The 19,589-nt window shown below is 35.3% G+C and overlaps 1 protein-coding gene across 1 annotated transcript in view; it reads left to right on the forward strand.

Annotated features, from left to right (window-relative positions):
- TM9SF2 (transmembrane 9 superfamily member 2) overlaps positions 1–17,152 on the forward strand; it is a 29,784-nt gene extending 12,632 nt beyond the window's left edge. Inside the window, exons 5-17 of the mRNA XM_014873361.2 lie at positions 369–498; positions 2,066–2,190; positions 3,040–3,151; positions 5,054–5,133; positions 5,219–5,327; positions 5,450–5,582; positions 5,834–5,953; positions 8,090–8,147; positions 8,792–8,951; positions 10,454–10,605; positions 11,633–11,744; positions 12,344–12,515; positions 16,498–17,152. Coding sequence (XP_014728847.1) covers positions 369–498; positions 2,066–2,190; positions 3,040–3,151; positions 5,054–5,133; positions 5,219–5,327; positions 5,450–5,582; positions 5,834–5,953; positions 8,090–8,147; positions 8,792–8,951; positions 10,454–10,605; positions 11,633–11,744; positions 12,344–12,515; positions 16,498–16,565 — 1,531 coding nt within the window. The 3' untranslated portion in view covers positions 16,566–17,152. The remainder of the gene's footprint in view (positions 1–368; positions 499–2,065; positions 2,191–3,039; positions 3,152–5,053; positions 5,134–5,218; positions 5,328–5,449; positions 5,583–5,833; positions 5,954–8,089; positions 8,148–8,791; positions 8,952–10,453; positions 10,606–11,632; positions 11,745–12,343; positions 12,516–16,497) is intronic.
- Positions 17,153–19,589: the final 2,437 nt, after the last annotated feature.

Below are 19,589 nucleotides of genomic sequence, written 5' to 3' on the forward strand. Positions count from 1 at the left end.
TCTTAAACTTAAAATTATCAATTTTAGCTAGTTTAGCAAATGTGATGATTTTGGCCATTTTTTGAAAACAAAATAGTAAGTTAAATTGTTAGGACTTTGGATTGGGTGAGTTGTCAGCTTTGGGCTGTCTTTGTAAGGGGACTTCATGAAGCAGTGCAGTGAACAGAGTGGTTTCAGTTGAAGAGCTACATGCTTGTAACTCATTTGGAACTTGGATTGGCAATTGGTGCAATTACATGGGTAGTGTTATTCTTGTAGTTAATAGTCCAGTAACGAATGTAGCAAAGTTAGATTAATGTTAATCTGGTTTTGTTTCCATTACACTGTGTATTTTGAAAAATTATGAAGTGTCACTATGTCATTTACAGGATTGTGGACAACATGCCTGTGACGTGGTGTTATGATGTGGAAGATGGCCAGAGGTTCTGTAATCCTGGTTTTCCTATTGGCTGTTATATTACAGAAGATGGCCGTCCAAAAGATGCCTGTGTTATTAATGTATGTTTATGCAATTACATATTTTTTAATATCCCCTTTTTACTAATTTAGAGACTAGCATTTCTCCTGTGTCAGTTTCTATGGTGAGTCCTTGCTGTTTTAAGAACCCATGTTGCCTAAAAAGTGTTTTTGTCTGCAAGTACCTCAATTTGAAAGCCCAATCTAAGCCTAAGAGCCTTGTCTCTTACGTTGCATAGTACAGAAGGGCCCTAAAAGATCAAGGGATCAACATGCATAGCATTTATTACATGTGGAGGGTAAAGGTGAAGGAAAGTATCTCATCCTTCATTGCCTAAGAAATTGAAACGTTTGAAGGCTTGGACTTTACATTTTTGTGGGATACAAGTGTTTTAGCAGCAGCAGATTTGCATAGGTGTGTTTGTACCTCCGTATACTTTTCGAAGGTTTACTTTCCCTAAAACTGGGAGCTGGTGGAAAAAGACATAAGATTTCTGCATGAGCAAAGATTGGATAGATGATACAGTGGTGGAGTTCCAGATGAGTGAAAGCGTTATGGAGCTAAGAATACAACAGCAAGTCCAGGAAGTCTTCAGACTACCACAGGCCTCTTCCACGGCAAGGCCACTGAAAACTTGGAATAGGTTTTTGGGTTTTCTCAAAGTGGTTGGTTTTACTTAATAGATCTTACCAAAGATAACAGTTTCTGTGGTTGCCACTTTTGTTTAATTGCCTCCATAATGAGTTGGTTTCAGGGGCTCCATAGGAATGGATGCATTTATGATCAAATATGTAGTCTGGCAATATTACTTTAATCTTATTTTAATACTTGCTTTTAATAAAAGAAAAATAACCTTTGAAGGGGTAACTAATATACTGTAGAAGAACACTTCATTTGTGTAACTATTATTAGCATGTTTCATTTATGTAACTATTCTTACAATTGGGGATTCTCTATAGAAAGGGTGAAGATAGAGTCCTTAAGAGTTGCTAACTGAACTTCAGTAGACATAGCTGGTAAATTATGTGAGAGTTTAACAGCCTCTTTAACTGACTAAATTCCAAGGTGATGTTTCTCTTCATCTGAGGTTTGCATTCAGCATTCTTGGCTGCTGCTTGCTGCTCGTCCTTGTGCATCTTTGGTTTCAAAGGTGGTTCTGTCACAGGGGGCATTTATTTGCATTATTTGTCTTGGGAGATTCTGTTTAATTTCTGAAAAATATACTCATTGTTTTAAAATAGCTGATGTTTATGAAATGTTTCTGATAACAAAAGTTGTCACATAGTTATCTATTCTGTTTGCTACTTAAATAAAATAGGACATCTTCAGTTGGAGAAATTTATTAATATATATATAATACTTTAAATTATTTTTTCTACTTTTCAATTGTACTAGACTGTTCTTAGCATTAACTTTTCTAACTTGTGTTTTTAATGCAAGAAAGCACTTACTGGCTTTATAATTGCCAGTATCTCACATTCATATTTTAGGAGAAATTCTTGACAGAAAAACTGTATGCAGTCTAAAATTCTGTTATGCAGGCTTCTGTCTAAGGCTTTGAGATGTCTATATTTTTTGATTGTTTAATAAAACCTTTTTTCATTGTAGTCAGAATTTCATGAAAAAGATACCTTTTATATTTTCAACCACGTTGACATAAAAATATATTACCATGTTGTGGAAAATGAAGCTCTGGGAGCAAGACTAGTTGCTGCTAAACTTGAACCAAAAAGGTTAGTATTAGAAGGTAACTTGTCATCCAAAAGTGATCCATCCCAAGACAATTGATTTGATGTGGGAGGCTGCTGCTAGTCAGAAATGCTTTCAGATATGTCACCTGTAGATTACCTTGCCTGTTGATTGATACAGTGTAGTTAGGACAGTCTAATGTCATTTTGTTCTGAATTTGATGGACCTTGGTGCACTTTTTCCTATTTGGACCAAGAAAAGATAAAACCTGCAAGTGTTTGTGGGGTGTGATGAGAGTGTGTGTGCATGATGTAGAACCCTAATTTCCCTACCAGGGAATATTCTGTCTTGTATCAGAATAGGCAACCAGTGCCTGGTGCAGGCTTGAATGGAGTGCAAGATTTGATGTACTCAACAATTAAAATTTGAATAGAAAAATTTCACAGATACACACATCAGTTGTTCTGGTGTCTGTGTGGCTTTTGCACAACAGTGTCTGTGGTATTATTTCTTAGCATCTTACCTTTCATGGTATAACTGAGCTTGTTGGATCTTAGTTCAGTTGAAAGTATTTTTTTCAGATAGAAGTTAGTAATTCTGGTGGTGTAACTTTAAGTGTTTTGGAGATTCATAGCAATACTAAGACTTCTTTCATTTTTGGTACTCTGCTTTAGACACTATGCTCTTTTTAGATGAGACAAATCTTGTTTAAGAAGTTCCAAGTTTCAAAAACTCCTTAGGATGTATTCTTTGAGTTCTGAAATTTGAAACATTAAGTACAATTCTTATATTTAAGGGAAGAATACTTGGTATGCTTTTCTAAGATGAATAAATTCTTTCTTAAGAATGTTATCAGTGAAGTGGCTTTAATTCTGTGTCTTTTTTTCCCTCAGTTACAAGCATACTCATGCAGACAACCCCGACTGCTCAGGAGTACCTATGGATATAAGTAATAAGGCTAGTGGAGAAGTCAAAATTGCATACACATACTCAGTTACTTTTCACGTGAGTACTAAGATTTCTGTGGTAGTTACCTCTTAAAATCATTCATTAATACTCTGAATTATAAAGATGGACAATTAAAATTAGCTCAGAATAGTAAATTTGTAGTTTTAAAACTTTATTTGAACTGGAATGTCAGAGGTGGATTGGGATTTAACCACATACATTACAGTTTTGCATACCAACACACACAGAGTGGATATGAAACACGTATGTGGTTTTTAAAAGAGTCAAACTTTCCACATCTGCCTAGGTTGTCTGGGAGATTATTTTTCAATCCAAGTTCTTGAGTCTGAGAAATTGTGTGTTTCAACGAATTAATGTTGTAGGTTGAAGCTGATCGATTTCTGCCCTCCTGCTGCAAAAGTTGCCTTCTCTCCAAGGTCTTCCTCCCATGGAAACCTGCAGAAGAGTAGGAAGCTGGTAGTCTTTGTTCTACTACTCACTATTTAAAAGCAGAGGAGCAGTATATCTGGCAACTGCAGGCAGCAGTGATAGCTATATATCTCTCATTCTGCTAACAAGAGAGGGAGGCTTTGTTTTGTTTGTCTGTAAATGGAGTTTGCTGGACAAACTGGTGTTATCAAAGTTTCTTATTCCTTCTCAAACTGTTTCCGTGTTACTCTGAGTTCAAAATAGAATAAATAATATAAGAAACATACTCAGGAGGGATTGTACTATGTATATACTATATAATTATATTTTGAGAAATTATATCAGTTATGGTGCTGAAATCAATTTGTATACTGAAAAGCAAGTATTTCTGGAAACCTGTGATAAGTTAGTATTTAAGAGTGACCTCAGCTTCATATTATTTTGTTGTTTGTCCTCAAAAATGACATGCCCAGCTGTGCAACTGTCTTGTGCACAGTGTTACGTCAATTGGAGGTAATCTTCTGAATTTCCATTGGGTTGGCAGACAGGTCATCTCAGGAAGATAAAAAAAAAAGGTAGTTTAGGTATGAGGAAAAATGCAGTTCTGTCCTAGAGTCATTGGTACTAGTTTAGAAATTGGTTGCTTGCTTTGAGACATGGTTTTGTTATCTCATTGAACTAGATATATGATCTTGACTAAATTTTTTCACCCACTGCTTTTTTCAAAGCCTGGCTTTACTGGAAAGCACTCTTGCTCTTGTATGTTATAAATTACTGAAATAACAGCCTGTCAATTTTAGCCAATTTTATTAATCGATAGTAGTGTTTATGGTTTATTTAATAGCAATGTTCACCTTAACTAGCACTGTCTATTCCTTTATTTCCTGTTTACTCTGCAAAAGAAAAAATAATGTTGTTTTTGAAGTGTTTCTGATCAATTAATGTTCATTTTGAATAAGTTTAATCTGTTGAAATGCCTGGAGAAATAATGTACTTCCCTCTACTAACAGTGTAAGTTCTACAGTATTGTCTCCCCACCTGTCCTGCAGTAAAAGCTGTTTGTAATGGGATTGGTAGTTGGTACTGAAATGAGGTTGTATGAAAGCAAAGGATAATTTAGACAGAGCATGATCTAGAGAGTGAAGTATTATGCTGGAGACTGTATAGCATAGCTTAGTTTCTCGATATATGGACTTACATGTGCTAAAAAATTCTTTCATTATTCTGTGAGTCCATTCCAGATGAACTAATACAGTTCTTGAAGGGAGGATGCACAATTGAATTAATTTGGTAAGCCTTAATGTCTTAAGAAGACACAGGTGCTCAAATTCAGAAAATATTTTGGTTTACATTCTATGGTTAAATCTTACATTTGTTCTAGGTAGCTCTTATTAAACTGTTCCCTGTAAGGTATGGAACTTGAAATTTCAGTTAGTCACGAGATTTAAGATTGCTTTGCACGAACATCAACTTTCAAATGTATGAGTTGGGTACTGACTGTATCTGAAGTTCATGTGTTTACTCTTTCAGGAAGAAAAAAGTATCAGGTGGGCATCAAGATGGGATTATATTTTGGAATCCATGCCTCACACTCACATCCAGTGGTTTAGGTAAGAAAGAAGTTCATTGTACTGAAGCGTTCACGTTGCAGTTTAAATTATGATTTTCATTTATTTTCTTTTTTTTTCTTTTCAGTATTATGAATTCCCTGGTGATTGTTCTCTTTCTGTCTGGAATGGTAGCTATGATTATGTTGAGGACACTGCATAAAGATATTGCAAGATACAATCAGATGGATTCCACTGTAAGTCTAAAATATAACTCCTAAGATTTATTTGCAATGTATTTTTTTCAGTTATATGTGTAGTTGTAACAGGCTATTTAAGTTGCATCTACTGTATTAAAATAGATGTATTTCTTTCACAGGAAGATGCTCAAGAAGAATTTGGCTGGAAGCTGGTTCATGGTGATATTTTCAGGCCTCCAAGAAAAGGAATGCTGTTGTCAGTTTTTCTAGGCTCTGGCACACAAATCTTAATAATGACTTTTGTTACCCTGTGTAAGTAAAGTGGGGAGGATTTAGTTGACTGCACATGATTTTTCCCTGCTAACTGCATGGTGCTAGTAAAAATAGCAGTACAGTTTTTTCTAGAAATTTCATAAAAGTCATTAGAAACAGCTGAGCTGATGTAGTAGACATGCAACTTAGTATGCACAGATTTTAAGATAACTGATATGCTGGCTTTAAATCAAACATATAGTCTAAGGTTTCTAATCTAATTTCTAAAATTGTGCATCTCTGCTTCACAGTTTTTGCTTGCCTGGGATTTTTGTCACCTGCTAACAGGGGAGCTCTAATGACCTGTGCTGTAGTTCTGTGGGTACTGCTTGGAACTCCAGCTGGTTATGTTGCTGCCAGATTCTACAAATGTGAGTAATAGTTACTGAAAATGACAATTCTTAAGTTCATTAATGTAAATTATCACTGCAGAACTGATTTTTATTTTTGCTGCACTGTTTGTAGCTTCCCTCAAGGCAACTTGGAGAAATGTACTTACCTTAACAACAGAAAATAGATACAGAGCACTTAACATAGTTACACTGTTTTTGATGTAATCATGCCTAAAGGCCCTGAATTGCTCTTGCTGCTGTGTATTTGTGAAATTAAACAGTATTAGTACTAGGGTCATTACATCATTACATCAGAGGTTTTCTGCTTCTGTTTCCTATCACTGCGGGGACAGTGTAAACCTGCGTTTAGTTTTAGCCGTGGATGTTTCCTTGGCAACACACACCTGCACCCCCAGATTGGGAACCTCAGTTCTTGCATGCCTGAGATTTGTGACCTCTTTTTAGCTAGCTCCCAGGCTTTTTGGAGAACAATGCTCATTGGACTGTGGCTGGAGCACAGGGAGAAGGATTGTTAAGTGTTCTGTAGTTGTAAAAACCAACCCCATGGTGTTTGTGCCCCTGACAGGAGTCAGTCAGTCCCTTACTGATCCCAGCTATTGATGCAAGACCTGTCTGTCTACCAGCTCAAATGGTTTACCCCTTTATCCTCTGATTTATTTTAAGGTGAAGCATGGAATTCCACATTAATTACCTTACTCAAGGTGAAATGTTTTTTGACTGAGAGAGATAGATCTTTTGGACTACTTTAGTTGTGAATATAGGGGGCTAGAGAAGTTAATTTCAGAACTTCAGCTTGGCAGTAGATATTGGAGTTCTTCTTCTAAATATCTTGTAATTTTCATGTGGGGAAAACCACGTGTAGGAAGAATGAGTTTGTATTTTGTTGGGAGTTTTTACATAGTGGTGGTGACATGATAGTAAAGTATTCTTAATATCCAAGCCAGTTAGACTTAAATGGAAGGAAATTTTAGTATTAAGAACATAATTGAGGATAGAATTATTCTTTATATTGTGGTATATAGTGTGTATTTTAAAGGCTATTTTGAAATGTATTGATGGCAAATTGAATCTTGTGTCTTTGGTGGAAATGTAGTTATTAATGATTAAATTTCAGATTTTATTTACTGGGAATCACTTAATTGATACTTGAATGTTTTTTTGAATTACTAAGACAGTGAATGACTAATCCAGAGATATTTTTGTTATAACAGGAAGTGGTTTATACTCTTAGAGCATGTAAACATGATTTTTTTTTTAATAGTATACAAATAAAGTAATGTGAGACAAAACAAAATGCAACTGAAATGGATATCCAATTTTAAAAGTTGGAGTATTTTTTTTCAAAATTGCATTTAAAAAGTTAGTTGAAATTAAATGGTTAATCTTAATAACTGCTGTCACGTTCTACCAAGTTTTTGTGAAGAAATAGAAACTTAATTAAAATCACTCTAACCATAATCACTTCTGACTTGAAATAAAGAAGCATGTCATTATGGCAGTGCTCAGATGAAATTATCAGCTTCACTGCACTCCAGCAGGATATTTTCATTTGAAAGTATACTGACTAGAATTTTTATCAGCACAGTGCAAATTCATAAAGATTTTCTTAATAAAGCTATCTTTGGTCTTTTGGTATCACCACTGCTTAATGCTGTTAAGACTCAAGAAAAATATCACTACTTCTGTAAGTGTGTAGTTCTGACTCTTCTCTAAGATTCATAGGCAAGACTTATTTCAAGAAAACTGTTAAGCTTGGTTTTCACATATTTATGTGTCTTTACCTACTGAAACCTGCAGTCACATGCTAGAAAGCTTAATTTTCTTAATCACTTCAGGTTTTAAGTATTTTTAAAGATTTAGAAATACTGCAAATCTGCTCCCTCCTTTTAGTAGATAAAGTAGCCAAAGACACAGTTTTAGTTGGATATCTCTCCTGACCTTGGTCTGAGACGTTTTGCTTTGAAGTTCTGTGGTTAAGCAATAGGATAAGGAAATCTAATTTTATTACTGAATATTTAGTTTACTGTTTTAAATTTGGCATGATAGCACATTATTTGAGTATTTGCAAGCTAAGTATAATGGGTAAATGGACTGGAAAATTAATAGTTGAGCTTAATGCATGTGTTAATGTCTGTCAAATGTTTTAATATACAGCATTTGGAGGTGAGAAATGGAAAACAAATGTCCTGCTGACATCATTCCTTTGTCCTGGGTAAGCTGAGAATATTGCCACGATTAAGAGAATTAAATTGCTTCTCTGATACGCATAGCTAATTTTTTAAGTTTCAGCTATACAAGTAAATCTTAGATTGTCCCTTTATTCTGAAAGCTACAAGAGTATCATGGTGCTTTTGACAAAGATGAATATGTTAGTGACATATTATCCTTAGATTTTTTTTTTTTTGGTAAGCATTTGTTTACTCTCAGCACATGAAAAGGTTGACTAGGAAAAAGCATTATGATAGTGGCAAGTTTTAGGCCTGCTTTCATTGTCTTTTTATTCTCTGGACTGTTTCTCTGACCACACTGTAGTCAGTCTTACATAGTGTCATATAATGTATAACCACTCTGATACTTTTTTCCACTTAATCACAGCAAGCAGTCTTACCCTGAAGTGTAGTTAAGACAAGCTTATATTTGAAATAGCTTAGTTGGAACGTCAGCGCCTGCTGGAGTTCAGTCCCACTAGATTAACAAAGAATTGCTTGTCTGACCTCTTTGTTCTCATATTTTGTGTGTGTCATTTGGTTTTAGCAGAGATTCGCACTTAAATCTTAAAACGATGCCATTGTTTTGTCAATGTTACTAAATGTTAAGAAATATTTCTGTGCTCTAAGTGTGCTGTGTGTTTTTCAGAATTGTATTTGCAGATTTTTTTATCATGAACCTCATTCTCTGGGGAGAAGGCTCTTCAGCAGCTATTCCGTTTGGTACTTTGGTTGCTATTTTGGCACTCTGGTTTTGCATATCTGTACCACTGACGTTTATTGGTGCCTATTTTGGGTTTAAAAAAAACGTAAGTGTTTCTGAGAAGTTGTTTTTTAAAGTGTATACATGCAGAAACACACACAAATGTTTTTCTCTGTATAGGCCATAACTGAGGTAGCACCTAAGCTAGTTGCACTGTTGGCTCCAGTTCTGTTCAGTTACTTTAGAACTACATTAGTAGTTATAGTACATTTAGTAGTACATTTAGAACTACATTGGTATTCCAGGGCTGTGACACATGGTTGGTGGCAGTGATACTTCTCTGCAGCAATTTGGGTTATCTTTGTATTTAACTGAGTGACTGCTACAGATAAATCAGTGATTTCAGCATTTTTATTTTAATTAGCATCTTTTTCATATATTAAAACAAGTACTTGACTCAGCAAGCATAAGGGAAAGCAAATTTTGTATTTCTGGGTTTCGTCATGTATTTCTTTTTTCTGTCTGCCCTCTATGCTGAGGATGTTACCTGATCAGATTGCGGAAGTTCTGTGAAATCTGTTTGCATTTACCAGTTCTGTAAATGGTTTTCTCTGCTTGGCAGACATTAATTGTGATTTACTCCTAAATCAATCAATTTTGCATATTTTTATGAGGGCTCCTTGTGACCAAACATTTCATAATTTGGTGACCAAATCATTAAATAATGAGATTGGTTCTTTTTTTTTTTTTTCCTTAAAAAACAGTTTACTATCCCCCACAAATAAACTTCTGTAAGTGCAGATAAATTTGTGGGGTTTTTGCTGCATAGGAAGCCAGGATTCCATCTCTCTGTAGATCTCCTTCAGAGATTATTGTTTTAGTAGGCACTTTTTAAGTCAGTCATGCAGTTATCCTGTTTTTCTTAACCAGAATTCAATGGGTTTTTCCTGATAACCATGTTGAAATTCTGTCAAGTTCCCCTGCATTATACAGTTGTGTACATCTTCTTTTAAGGAAGGAAGATTTGATACACTAATAAGGTAATGTGGTAGGTGTCACAAAAACTTGAAAATCAAATCAGAAAGAAAGTATCTATTGATGCTTTTGATATAATCTTTATGAAAGGGGAAAGATGCAAAGAATGCATGTGTCTTACAGTGCCTTACATTGTTTTCTCCCAACATGCTGATCCATGCATGTATCTTGAATTAGGATTAAATTGCCAGATTGAGTCCTTTTAGTAAGTTTACCCTAATGTGATTCTTGAAGTAAATCCTGAAAAACAACATGGAGGAATTTTTGTGAGGTGAAAACAGGAGTCTGCACCACCATTACTCCAGCTGAAATGTGGTAAATCAGCTCAGGATCTGTAACAGATGATAGCTAGGCAAGCATTAAAAGGGAAATCCAAAATATCTGTCATTGTGTTTTCAGTAAGAGCAAGTTTGTCAAGCAAGTGTTGGTAACTGCACTGGATGCAAAAGCAAATGTAGTGTAGCTGGGTATGCTCAAAACAAGGAGTAGACTTTTTGCTACCACTCATTATAAAAAGAAAGCAAAAAGGTTTGACATTTTATTTATTTAATTGTTTGTTATTTTTATTTAAAGGCTATTGAACACCCTGTTCGCACAAACCAAATTCCACGTCAGATTCCTGAGCAATCATTCTATACAAAGCCATTACCTGGCATTATCATGGGAGGGATTCTTCCTTTTGGATGTATCTTTATACAGTTGTTCTTTATTCTCAATAGTATTTGGTAAGTTCACCATAAATTGAATTTTCTCTGTCTTAAAAATTGGTAATTTCTTTGTGAAAGTTTTTCTTCAAGATCCTTTGCCTGATTTTTTTGAGGATGCAGGGTTACCATACTGGTTCAATACAACTTAAATGTTAACATCAATTTAATACTTTGTTGTTTCCAAGATACTCAGTGCCTGTTGTGCTTGTTGGGGTGTACAGACAGGTGGCTATGATATGCTTAGCAATCTGCAGATGACCTACCTTCAGACAGTTTGTTGTTTCTTATGCTACTTTTCTGACTTCGTGGAAGTGGCTCTGAAGCTGATATATGGCATATAACTTGACAGTAGTAAAGTTTATTAAAATAAACCTGAGATTTTTTTTGTAGTTGTTACTAGGCGAGAAAAGTATTACTACTCTGGGGAGGAAAAAAAAGAACCAACAGCAAATTCTTGTGAAATTTTTATTAAAAATAACAAGAGTAATTATTTTTAAAAATAAAGCACCATAGACTACTCCAGTAGAAATGAATTTTGATGTGAGCTCACTGACAAACTAATCTACTGTGAGGAATTTGTCTTCCTTCTGGCACAATTTAGTTATTGGATCTTGTTAAACTGTGTCTGAACCTTGAATAGGTGCCTCTACCCAACAGACAGCTACAGCATTTGACATTTCTTATTATTTTGGAGTTCTGCCCCTTTGATTGAAATGTGAGGTGAAATCCAGGTTCTGCTGAAGTCAGTGGAAGAGGTCATGATGACTTCACTGGAACTGTGGTTTCACCATTATGTTTAGTCATTTCTTTCTCTAAAATCCCAACCAGGGGCATGCTTTGGCCTTGCTTTCTCAGTGTTCTCAGACTGAGCTGCCAAGGTTCCTATTCTTTAGTTAGAAAATAAATTAGTCAATTGTATGGCTGCACAATTGACAGTATTTCAATAGGAAAGGGAAATACTTAGGGTGAAGGTGATGTTACTACATATGAGGAAATAATAATATCACAATGGCCATTTAAATTTTTTTTTAACTCCCTTTTATAGGTCCCACCAGATGTATTACATGTTTGGCTTCCTGTTTCTGGTGTTCATTATTTTGGTTATTACCTGTTCTGAGGCTACAATATTGCTCTGCTACTTCCATCTATGTGCAGAGGTAGGAAATATTTCAAACCTGATCATGTTCTAAGAATGCTTAAAAAAATGTTAATACTTTTGTAATTGAAAAGAAGTATTGCAGAATTCAACATGAACACTAGTGCTAGACGAGATGTACTTAAACCGTGTCTTTAAAAAGTGAAGCAGACCACTTTTGGCAAAACTTGTAAGACTATACTAAAACCCTGCACTGGGTATTGCTGAGTCAGATATCACATCTTTAGATTCTCACTCCCTGTTTTCTGAAGGTGCTAAATTAATCCATTAATTTTGTTCAATCAGAGTGTATTTTGGACATGCCCAACCTTGGGGAAAAAATCTCTATGGCTGGAAATAAGTACATCTGGCTTATTTGGGGTTTTAGGATTTTGTGTATTTGCTATTGATCTTTAGGTAACTTATCTCTAATTTTGAATGGTGTAATTAAAGCGGTATTGATTATATATAGTTCTTCTCCCTCTAGATAAAAACCCTACAAAAACTTACTTTTGGATAAAGTAATAGAGAAAATAGCTCTGCATTCACTAGTAGGGTCAGTGGACTAGAGGTGTGTGCAATATTTCTCACACATATGTATTTTTTCTTCACTCTTTCTAGGACTATCACTGGCAGTGGCGTTCATTTCTCACTAGTGGCTTCACTGCAGTTTATTTCCTAATATATGCAATACATTATTTCTTTTCTAAACTGCAAATCACAGGAACAGCTAGCACCATTTTATATTTCGGTTATACTATGATTATGGTTTTGATCTTCTTCCTTTTCACAGGTAAGTGTATTGAACTTCAGTTTTAAATTTTGAATCTGCCCTTAGTTTTGCACAGTAAAATCCTTGGCAAAACTGATCTTGATACAGAATTATAAATTTATGTATGCCTCTTGATTTTTTTCCAGGTGTAGCATATTGCAACTATGTGATTACAAATTTTAATAAAAGAGATAAGTGAGGATGAGGCAAAACTACTGCTAATTTGAGGTGTGGCCTCTAATTAGGTCTACAAATTACGTGATGAATACTTTTCCAGATTTCATTCTTATGATAGTCATATGACAAACTCAGTCTTTAAAATTAGTTGTCTTTGGAGAAGCACACCACACACAATCAAGTATAATGTTTCAGTGTCATGATAAAAACTGCAGATTTTATGGAATAGCTGGAAGGAAGAGAGAGGAGGAAAAGTTGACAAAGAATACCTTTTTTTTTTTTATTTGCTCTTTTCCAGAATGTATTTACCTTTATCCCAATTGCATTGAAGTGGTGTGGGAAGCAGACAGAATTTCTCTAACATTTTTTATATCAGTCTTGTTAGAAACTTGTAATCTTCATTGTGAGCGTTTGGAAAAAAACATGTCTTAGGTGCTGCATTTCAATTTCCTCTTCAGTAATTGAGATGAGGTCACAAAATCTTCCATTGTAGTCTTCAGTCAGACAGAAATAGCCCTTGTTTAAGGTGGAAAAATGGCAGTGAAAATGCAAGAAGTCTCTTTTCAAACTGATGCAAGAAGGCAGCAACCGCCAACTCCTCAAAAAAATCTTTAAAATTCTGTATTTTGCTCCAGCAGAATGCATTCCATCCTTGTATACTCTACCTTAGAGCAGTACTTCTGAAGCTACTTTGAACTGATCCATGGTTTAAATAATTTCAGGCGTTGTGTTAATGACTTTTAATGATTCCAAAGGCTTGGATATGTGTTGATGTATAGACGCTATCTTTTGAGGCCTCCTAGACTACAAACAGCTTGTCATCAGAGGTTCTAATACAAATCTCACTATGACTATTAAGTAGAATTTTCATTTCCACGTAATATAGGAGAACAAAAATAGTAAAAAAGAGAAAAGAACTAAGAATGGTGTTCACTTTAAGTGTAACCGAATATTTCAAAGACATTTCTACTTCAGCTAAGGAAATACTGAAGCTGTTTGCGCACTATGACTGAATGCAGATGATGATGAACGGGAGCAATGGCCTGCAAGGATTTACTTGGGTCATTGCCTGTTAAAAGGAAGAACTGGGACTTGAGAGCATTATATAATCTCAATGAAAAGTGATCAAGCTGTGTCCCAAAAGTGGTCAATTTTATCTTCCGTCCTTTGTTTTAAGTCAGTCTAATGTGTTTTGGCATTGCTTGCAGATAGTTTGTAATTTATACAGCTCTACTTTTATTCACATTTCTGTACTAGCCTACAAGACTTTCTGAATGCATAGATCAGAGATTCTACCTCCCTTGCTCACTTTTTCTTCTTCTTCACCCTGCTTCTCTCTTAACCTTTACTTCTGGTTTGGGTGTACTGATAGTTTCATCAAACTAAAAAATCCTAGGATGTGTAGTTGTTCAACTAGAAATGAATGTGTACTGCTGTATGCAGATTGATTTTAAAAGCAGTGCAAACTTACAAAGTAGTATGAAAAATAATTAGGCCTTACATAAGTGTAAGGTCAATTAATTTAGTTTCACCAGCTTTTCCAACAGATGTTCAGCAAGTCTACCTGTAATAGTAAACAGTTTTGCCCAAAACCAGAATTGTGTTTACCCTGTCTCCCTTGTTCACTCTGTTTATGTTGGATGCATGCACTAATTCTGAAGTGGATTCATTCAAGATAAAGGGGATTTGCAAAAATTTTTTATGCTGAGACATGGTTTAGCTGCCTTTTTGCATCTCAGATACCCATATAATTTCCATCTTTTGCCCTTATTCTTTCAAGTCAGTCATGTCACATGACATTGTCTAGAGGCATTAAGATGTGTCCACTGCATCCCCTTTTTCCTTTGCTCACATGTTCACTTTGAGTTGGTCAAGTGGCCGTGCAGCACCTGCCAGCAAATTTTTAGGGTAGGTTCACAAGCATGCAAAGAAGAGGTGGTTTCTTCTCAGCCCCTTTCAGTTGCTTTTTGTGGCAGTTATGTTTGTAATTGGGAAAGTGGAAATGCAAGTCATCCTGTGCAACTAGAACTAAGTTTTCAGATTCTGTATGCTCTTGGTTTTTTTAAATTTTCAGTTTCTTTGTTGGAATCAGGGGAGGATACACACGAAGTTAATCACACAGAATTCCAAAACACTGTGTGCTTAATGACTTTTTTTATCTACTTCCCAAAAGATTAAGTGCAAATTACCTTTTAATTTGGGGAAATAATCCTGTTTCTTAAGATTTAAGAAGAATTTTGTCCATTTAGGTTGATATGAATGTAAAAGTAGATTATGTTCAGTTCTCTGAGATTTACTGAAGTGCTCTGAGATAAGAATTTACAGAAGAAATCAGAGGTAGGGTAAAGGGACAGGCAGTTTTCCATTTTTTTAAACAAAATAATGTATTAGCAATTTAGTAAAAACTGTTCCCAAAGGCAACTGACTTCCCATGTCAGGATGATAAGAAAGCTAAAAAGAAAAAGTCATAATTGTTGTATGAAAACTATTCTGCTGCTGCTTACTCATCTGTGAAAAATTGTCAGGATCAGGAGGAAGGGTTTTGACGGTGCCCTGCTGCTGTGTCGGTGTAACACATGCTTCAGGCACTTGCATCCATACTGCATTCCAGGTCATTGATCAGACTCAGCAGGCAGAATACCGAGAGCTACATGACAAATCTTTGATTCACAGCTGGGATCACAACTACGTATCACAGTAAATGAGTCCCTTAAACATCAGTAGTTTAGCAAGCGTAAAGTGAAAAAAAATGACCATGATATGATTCATGGTTCCTTTCAAGCTTTTCTAGAGAACAAGTTACCACACAACTTTTGTTGTCCCTCTTACCAGATCTAAAACGAAGCTTTTTACCCTCTAAAGAACCTCCTTGACGCTTGTATAAGTTAAGGATATGATTTTAGAAGAGGTACTTAGGCAAAAATCAGATAATCTTCAGGGGTTTTTTCCTGTCCTAGTTTTTGTGGGAAATTAAGGTTCCTGTAACAGGTGTTCTGAGCTGCTGTTTAATCCAATATAATTCTGATTGAGACTGAATTTTGATGTAATCCAGTTAGATTAACAAAGCTCAACTATATTAACTATTTCACGTTCAAAATAATATTTTTGTTAAAAAGTTTTTTTCGGAGTTACACAAAGAGAAGAGATGAAACCCTTTTTATTCTGCTAGAAGGATGATAAGTTATCAGGGAAATGGTCTTCATCCTTCAGTTTTAGTTCGTCTGTATGTACTTTTTGACTGTCCTAAGTATTTCAGAAGTGTATATTTTTAAGGTATGTAACACACGTTTTCAGTAGGACTGCAAGTTGTGTAGTAACTACACTATAATTTGTTTTAACTCAGTCTATGGAGAAATAAAGGTAATGCTCTAGTTTTCCAAGACCTTAAAATATTGCTAAGTAATGAGAACTCTGATGCTGTTCCTGTATTTATTGAACATAATAATATTCTGACTGAGCAGATCAGATAGTGTGTTTGAGTAGTCACTGAGAAAAGGTGAAATGGAGCAGTGTGAAGGAGTGAGACTGCAGAATACTGGAACAACAAGAACAAAATGTAAGACAGATAACACAGAAACATCTTACAACTAGAGTCTTCCACATGATCTGTTCTATGTTCCTGAAAATAATGACATGGTTGATGAGTAGTTGATGCCTGCAAGGACCAGGTACTGTCTGTAACTTTCCATTATCTTATCTGATTGATGTACTGAAGGCTAAGGACAGCAGATCACATATACATACATCCTGACTTATAAACTATGGATAGAAATTAATGTCTCCTGTGTCAGTGTTCTAACATGTCATTATTTTTTTTCTCTTTTAGGGACAATTGGATTCTTTGCATGCTTTTGGTTTGTAACCAAAATATACAGCGTAGTGAAAGTCGACTGAAGAAACCAATGTAAAGAGTTAACACAGAAGAGGTTTAATCTTCATTAACATAACTTAAAAATCTGGTCTCGTTGATGAACTTGAGCTTTATCAGAAGTATTGGCTTCCTGTTCTTTGAGAATGATACTGAAATACATCTACTTTTCCACTAACACGTTTGTACAACCTATTTTCATTCAAACCTTAAATGAAGATCAGAGTTACGATATTTATGCGTTTGTAAATACAACTATACTTTAAAAGAAATGTTAAATTCTAATGGCAAAATAGAAGTGGCTGTATTACACAACTTAATGATACTTCTGATAAAAGTACAACTGTAAATAGTTTTTCTAGCTTGGTAGGTGGGATGAATTATTTTTCTTTGAGGGAAATGAGAACTTTTTATTATGCTAACTTTGAAGGATGACTCTTAAGAAGTGTTGCTTTTAGTCTGGATGTGATTTTTATTTTTTACTGGTGTTACGTCCATAAATATTCTGATTTCTGTGACTTAATTAGTTTTGGTGTTCTTGGCCTTTTAAACTATGTGCCTCTGAGTCCTTGAATTTATAAATTCATAATCTAATAAACGTTGTAAAAACGTCTTCATTGACTTATTACATATTACAAGTTCATAAAAATATGTAAATACAGTTATATTGAAGACAGATGCTTAAAGATTGCATAGAGTACTTTATGGCATTATCTATGGTTTAATGTATATTGACACACATTTAGATCTGCAAGAATTATTATTTGTGCTAAATGGTTATAACATGGACATGTGATTGTGGTGCATGAGAACTAAATTACACACACATTTAACAAAACCACTCTGCAGCATTAATCCAGTCCTTAACCCAGAGACATTTCCAGAGATTGCTATGGAGTTGTCCTTATGTTGAGAAGATCTTACAATGCATGAATCGGCATTTTCTGCTGATCTTGCTTTTAGATCTCAATGATGCATATTCTATAGAGCAGCTATTGCTGACTGTACTTAATGTAGGTTAAAAAATAAAAGAAAATTACTATTTTTGCCTTATATTAAGAGACAAATGTCAATTTTGGATGACTGGCATTAAACCTTTATTTGCCTTTTTTTGGAAATGGAGTGTTTTGTTCAAACCTTGTTTGGTAGTTTTAGACTCATAATACAATTTGGCTGGTAAAATTTTATTTAAAATTAAACTTCATGTACCAATTGCCATTTATAAGGTTGGGGGGTTTTATTTTTACCAGTTTACTTTTCTAAAGGACCTTAACCTGACAGTGCTTGAATATTGGACCAAATAAAAATATCCTTGGTTAAGGTAACTTGTCATTATTAAAATCCCAGAAGTTGGCACATCAAGGCTTCAGGAGGCATTCCCACAATTGCTGTGCTCCACAAGCCTTTCCGGATGAACCACGGCATTCATGCTCTGCCTGTCACCAGACACGGCTCTGCTCAGATGTGGACAGGTTTGCTCTTGTGCCCCTCCCAACACGCAGTCACTAGGAAATGCTGATTTTAGGTAAATCTTCCATGCTTTATGTTCAAAACAGGCAAAGGGTGAGTATGGTGTTTGCTCTTTACTACTGCAGTGAACTGTAGTGTGACTCTTGAGTCAAATGTTTAAAACTATAAAATTGAATAGTCTTCATATCCCTGGTTTTGTGATCACTTACTGTATAGTCACCGTCTGAAATCATCAGTAGTTTTTACACAAATAGGGATACTTAGTTTGAGAAACATGAATCAGTTGTCTGCTATTGAAATTCAAATTCAAAAAACCAGATTTTTGTGGTGTATTTACAATTGCTGTTTAAAAATCAGATTAATAGAAGGTAGATGAAGCCACTGTGGTCTCTATGTGGTTTGAAACTGACAGGTGTATTTTCCTGGGGTTTTTTTCTACAGATTAGTTGACAAATTGTGGCAGCTTCTCAAGTATTTTATTTCCAGCTTTAAAGGCAGTCTGTGAAATGTGTCATTATCTTTTGGAATTGGAACCTGCTGCATACACAGCTTTTTAAGCAGCCTTGCCTTGTAATAATTGCAGCTGTTTCACAATTGAAATGTTAAACTTTCAGTGTGGAATAACTGAGACAGTTCAGAAAGTTTAATACATCACATATTCTACAGAAGAGCTGTTCTAAAGTTGTTTTTGCCCTTGTAACACATTACTGCCTCAGATAATTTAAAATGTTTTTCTAGAATTTAGGCTTCTGGTGTGTGTTAGGCATCTAAGTGTTCTACTGTGTACTGTATCTGTCTTTCAGATCACTTGGGAGGCCCGTTTGTTTTGTCTAAACTTTCAGAATACTGAGCTTTTCCAAAATGTTACTGTGATTACCCAGTATTTTCTTAAATTTGCACTTAAAGCATGAATGTCTGAGAAAATGTAAATTAATAGGAGGGTTAATAGGTAGGGCAAATTGCAGAGCTGCAGGAAGACAGGACAAATTTGGACAAAACACTTCAGAGAAGCATCATTTTTTTGGTGGCTGATAAATAATTTTAAAACTTATTGTTCAGAGTCTGAAAAAAAGTAGCCATCACTGCTGACTTTAGCCTGAAAGGAATTCTTGGTCCAAATCATACGTGAAAACATGATATGGGAGTTGGTGTCCTGATTTTCTTTCTCCAGAAGCTTTATAGCAAGCTGTCACTCAGGGCAAGATCATTGGGTCATCTTTAGTCTGTAGCTTTCCTTCTTATTCAAAAGCTTGGCTGTGTTTGAACACCCACGAGAGTCCTCAGGTTTCTGCAGTCATACAGTTTGTGTGTGCCCTCAGCTTGGCTGGATCTTCTAAGCAATATCATAAATATCAGTTGACTGTGAAGCAGTCAGTGTCTTGATGCTTTTTGTGCCATTTTCACGCAAAAGGCTGTGAGAAATGACTTCAGGAAAAGTCTGGAAGTGAGGACGAGGTGAAACAGGACAAAATTCTGACAGGCACCTGAGGTGCTCAGTTATACTGATCTGAATATCTGTTTTGAAAGGCTGGGAGGCACCAACCAAGTCCTGTTTGAACTGATGTACAAATCAAAAAGGT

This window comes from Sturnus vulgaris, chromosome 2, assembly GCF_052056855.1.
Source record: "Sturnus vulgaris isolate bStuVul1 chromosome 2, bStuVul1.hap1, whole genome shotgun sequence".
NCBI classification, from domain to species: Eukaryota; Metazoa; Chordata; class Aves; order Passeriformes; family Sturnidae; genus Sturnus; species Sturnus vulgaris.